This window comes from Pteropus alecto, unplaced genomic scaffold (assembly GCF_000325575.1).
Source record: "Pteropus alecto unplaced genomic scaffold, ASM32557v1 scaffold5, whole genome shotgun sequence".
Classification (NCBI taxonomy): Eukaryota; Metazoa; Chordata; class Mammalia; order Chiroptera; family Pteropodidae; genus Pteropus; species Pteropus alecto.
In genome coordinates this window covers 31,447,972-31,452,036 of record NW_006441953.1, presented here as the reverse complement: position 1 = coordinate 31,452,036, position 4,065 = coordinate 31,447,972, and the positions used below count along the sequence as shown (strand labels likewise).

Genomic DNA, 4,065 nt, shown 5'->3' with positions numbered 1-4,065 from the left:
CTGGCAGCGCGGGGCCAGCACGGCGCAGCCCAGCAGCCGCAGGTCGGGGTTGCACTGGCCCTCCAGGAGGTGGTGCAGGACGCTCAGCAGCACGTACTCGGAGCTGGCCTCCAGCGCCTCCCGCGACCGGTGCTCCAGGGGGCTGGGGAAGGCCGTCTGGTTGTAGGCGGCGTCACTGCAGGTCTGGAGCTGCAGGTCCACGCATGTGGCTGCGGGGAGGCAGGGTCACCAGGTCGCCCCGCCCACGAGGACCCACGGTCACGGCACACACTTGAGAGCCTGCTCCACCCAAGCAGGCCGACCCAGGGCCAGGGCCGGAAGAGAGGGGCCCCCACATTCCAGCCAGCGAGAACCAGGACAAGAGCCCCTCCCGAGGAAGCCAGAGCCGGCGGGAGGACCAGCGCCGACACCGACCACGCCCAGCTGCCCACCCACCGGCTGCTCTGGGTCTCAGCTCCCACGCCCCTGAAATGGGAGCAGGGTCCAGCCCGCCCAGGGTTTTCTGCATCCAGGCGTCACTGACTTTCATACTGCGAAAATTTTTTTTTTCAAAAAAATCTAGCCCCTCCAGTTAAAATACACCAGATACCCGCAGCTGGCCGGCAAGCATCCCATGGGGTCACCTTCTCAACCTGATTACGAAGGAGGAGACTTGGGCTTGGGGGCGGGGCTTGGCCCGGGGGCGGGGCTTGGCCCAGGCCCGGACTCAGCCGGAGGTTGTGGGCCAGGAGCTGAGAGCCAGGGGAAGGAGGAGGACGAGTGACTACGAGGTGCACACTTCAAGCTCGGACCTCAGGGGGACGGAGGGGGACCCCGAAGGAGCAGGGGCAGGAGAGGGGACGCGCCCGCAGAGCGCAGGGCCCGGGCTGCGGGGGAAGGTCCTCCCTTGCTCGTCTGTGTCATGTCCAGCAGCTTGACGGGCAGTCTGGGTTTGACGATGGGCCGCGTTTCTGCTCACTGCGGAGCCGAGGCCCCAGCCCTCTAAACTCGCGGATGGCTTGGAGGGTTCACACGCGCCCGTAAAGGGACCCCGCAGGCTGGCCATGTACGTACCACTGTCCGAGGCCGACGGCCTGTGGCAGCCACCTGGGAAAAGAAAGCCAGCATTGTTGGGGTGCCATCCTGCTGTGGTCGTCCCCCAAGCGATGCACCGCGGGCGACCGCCCCGTCTGACGGTGTCTCACCGATGCCCACCGGACGCCCAGCCCCCGCTGGCCACTCACTGGCTTCACCTCATTCTTCACCCCAACCCACTGACATCCATGCGGCAGGTCACCCCCAGGGCACACTGAGTCTCATAGAGGTCACATGGCTCGCCAAAAGCACGACGGCCCGCGTGGTATGGGCCGACCGCAGCGCCCGGCACACACGCCCCAGCGTCTGCCGCCTGCCGTGCAGCCCACGCGCCCACCACGGCCCAGTCCCAGCCACCAGCAGGTGAGCGACTAGTTCCCACGAAATTCTCAAACTGCATAAAGCAGCGCTCGGGGCCGCACGGGCTTGTGGCCACGTCACCCTGACTACGGCTTCTGTCTTCACACGACCCTCCTGGCGTGTCTGGGTCCAAATTTCCCTCTCGTTCCAAGGACACCGGCCGTAGGATCCAGCGCCCGCCCCAAGCCAGCACGACCACACTTTAATCTGTCTGTATTTGCAGTGACTGTATCCCGATAAGTCACAGCTGCGGTACTGGGCGTAATGACTTCAACATGTATTTGGGGGACACAATTCGACCCATTACAATAGGCAAGTCCCAGTGTCTGCCTCCAGGGGGCGTAGCGGCTGGGGTGGGGACGAGAGAACTCGGCTGTCTGGCCAGGGCCCAGTGTGACGGCCCGAGGCAGCTGTGGCTATCCGGCACATGAAGTGCTGTGAGCCCAGACCGACATGTGTTGTAGTTGTAAATTACCAGATTTTAGACTTAGTACCAAAAAAAAAAAAAGAAAATATTTCATTAATCATTCTTATATTAAGAGAAAAATCCTGAAACAATATTTTGGATACATTGGGTTAAATGAATTTTGTTATTAAAGGTAACCACTCATTTCTTATAACCTCTTTAGTGTGGCTCCTAGAAAATGTAAAATTACACACGTGGCCGCCAGCATCCTGCTGGAAGGCTCTGGTGCAAAGGCCGCTTCCAGCGGTCCGCAAGCGACCGTTACACCTCTTGACCACAAGGTGTCAGCATTTCTTCAATGGCCAGAGGGAGGCTGACCTTAGGCTGGCCGGCTTCAAGACCAGCACAGGTGGCCTCGAACGGATGAGAAACCTGAATGGTCACGTCATCTACCCAAGGCCACATAGCAGAGCAGAGGAGTCAGAATTTGAACCCAGACCTAGGAGCATGAAATTCACCTCAGACCCTAGCTCCCCATAAAAACCTGGAGACCTCCACCAGGCATGGGATAAGGCCGAGGGGAGAGACGGGTCCAGGCTGGGCTATCGTCTTTAGATTTAGCAGCCTGGACTCAAACTGCCCGGCCCACCCACGTCTGTCTGGGGGCTGGAAAAGGCACTTGGCTTCCATGGACCACACAGGTGAGGACAGAGGGTGGGTCTGAGGGAAGGATTTATTCTAGAGGCGGTGAGGGCGGTGAGGGCGGGTGGCCTGCCTGCTGCGTCCGGAGGACAGGGCTGCAGTGCTCCCTGGGAAGACGGGCCAGAGAAAGCAGAGAGAGCTTCCTGGAGGAGGAGGCCTACGGTTCTAGACATTTCCTAGGGTCTCAGATGTCCAAGGGAGAGTCCATCCAAGACACTGCAAATTCCATCCACGCCCTGTATGCACGCACCTGCTCGCACACACGCACAGCTGCGCACACACACACACTCACAACTTCGTGCACATGCGTACAGTGCACCTACGTGCACACACACACTCGCACTTGTGTGCACACACACTTGCGCATGCACACACATGTGCACATGCACCTCAAACGCTAGCGACACACCTGCATGCACACACACCTGCACGCACACACATGCACACACTCACGCCTGTGTGCACATGTGCACCTGAACATGCACACACATATGCACGCATGCATACGTTCCTGTGCATGCACATGCACACACACTTGAGTGGACACACGCACCTGCGTGCACATACACACCTGCATGCATGCACACGTGCACCTGCGTGCCCAGCCTGGACCTTTCTGCAGAAAGGAGGGGAGGGAGGAGGGCGGAGGTGGCACCGGTGATGAATGTCCGGGCTGGGGGAGAAAAGGGAAGGCCGCGCTCCCGAGGGTCCATCTGCCTGGCCTGGGGCCGGGTCTGGTATCCAGCAGCCCGACACGACAGATTCTGAATCTGACACCCTGGGACCCTGTGCCCAAGCGGACCCCGCCCCCCAGAGGCACAGATGTTCATTGCTGATAAGGACCCTGAAGACAGCGGACAGGTGCAACCCCATCTTAAAATATGAAAGGAAACAGGCCCACTCCAGGGTGGGGTGACCAGAAACCCAGCAAAGCCACACGCCCCACACTCAAGTGGCTCACACTGGCAGGCGCACACCCTGGGGGTTTCCTGGGTCCCGCCCCTCTCCCTCCCCAGAGCTTTCCAGGAGCCACCACCCCCAGCAGTTCCCGCCGGGGCTGCGCCCCCTCGCTGGCCCTTGGCGCCCACTTCCGGAGACGTTGCAGCCACATCATAGCGAGTTGGAAGGGAGGGCTCAAGAGTCTGCTGCGGCCCAGAGGCCACCCCCTTCCTGGAAGGACCGGGGACCTCAGACGGCCTCTCCCCCACGCAAAGCCTTGGCACCTGCCCCCTCAGACCCCAACTGCACGGTGCCCCGCCTGCTGTCCCTTACAGGGGACAGAACCCTACGCCGGGGCTCCGCGTCCCTCCGCTGCCCTCAGCTGCCCGTGCGCTGTGCCCTGGGGTCCCAGTCTCCATGCGCTCAGAGAGCCCAGTGCCCCCTCCTGGGCAGACCGCCAGTCTAAGGTCTCAGGGCGCCCACCGGGGTACCTCTCCCGGGCCATGGGTAATGCGAAGTGAAGTTCCCGGTTTCCCGGCGCTGCACGCCCCGCCTTACCCGCAGAACCCCAGGCCGGCTCGCAC

At 61.5% G+C, this 4,065-nt stretch overlaps 1 protein-coding gene across 1 annotated transcript in view; it reads right to left on the bottom strand.

Annotated features, from left to right (window-relative positions):
• Positions 1–4,064, bottom strand: part of CPZ (carboxypeptidase Z) — a gene marked incomplete at its 5' end in the record, with an annotated part of 16,820 nt that extends 12,756 nt beyond the window's left edge. The window contains 3 exons of the mRNA XM_015594853.1: positions 6–209; positions 1,054–1,086; positions 4,040–4,064. Coding sequence (XP_015450339.1) covers positions 6–209; positions 1,054–1,086; positions 4,040–4,064 — 262 coding nt within the window. The remainder of the gene's footprint in view (positions 1–5; positions 210–1,053; positions 1,087–4,039) is intronic.
• Between the last annotated feature and the right edge of the window lies 1 nt (position 4,065).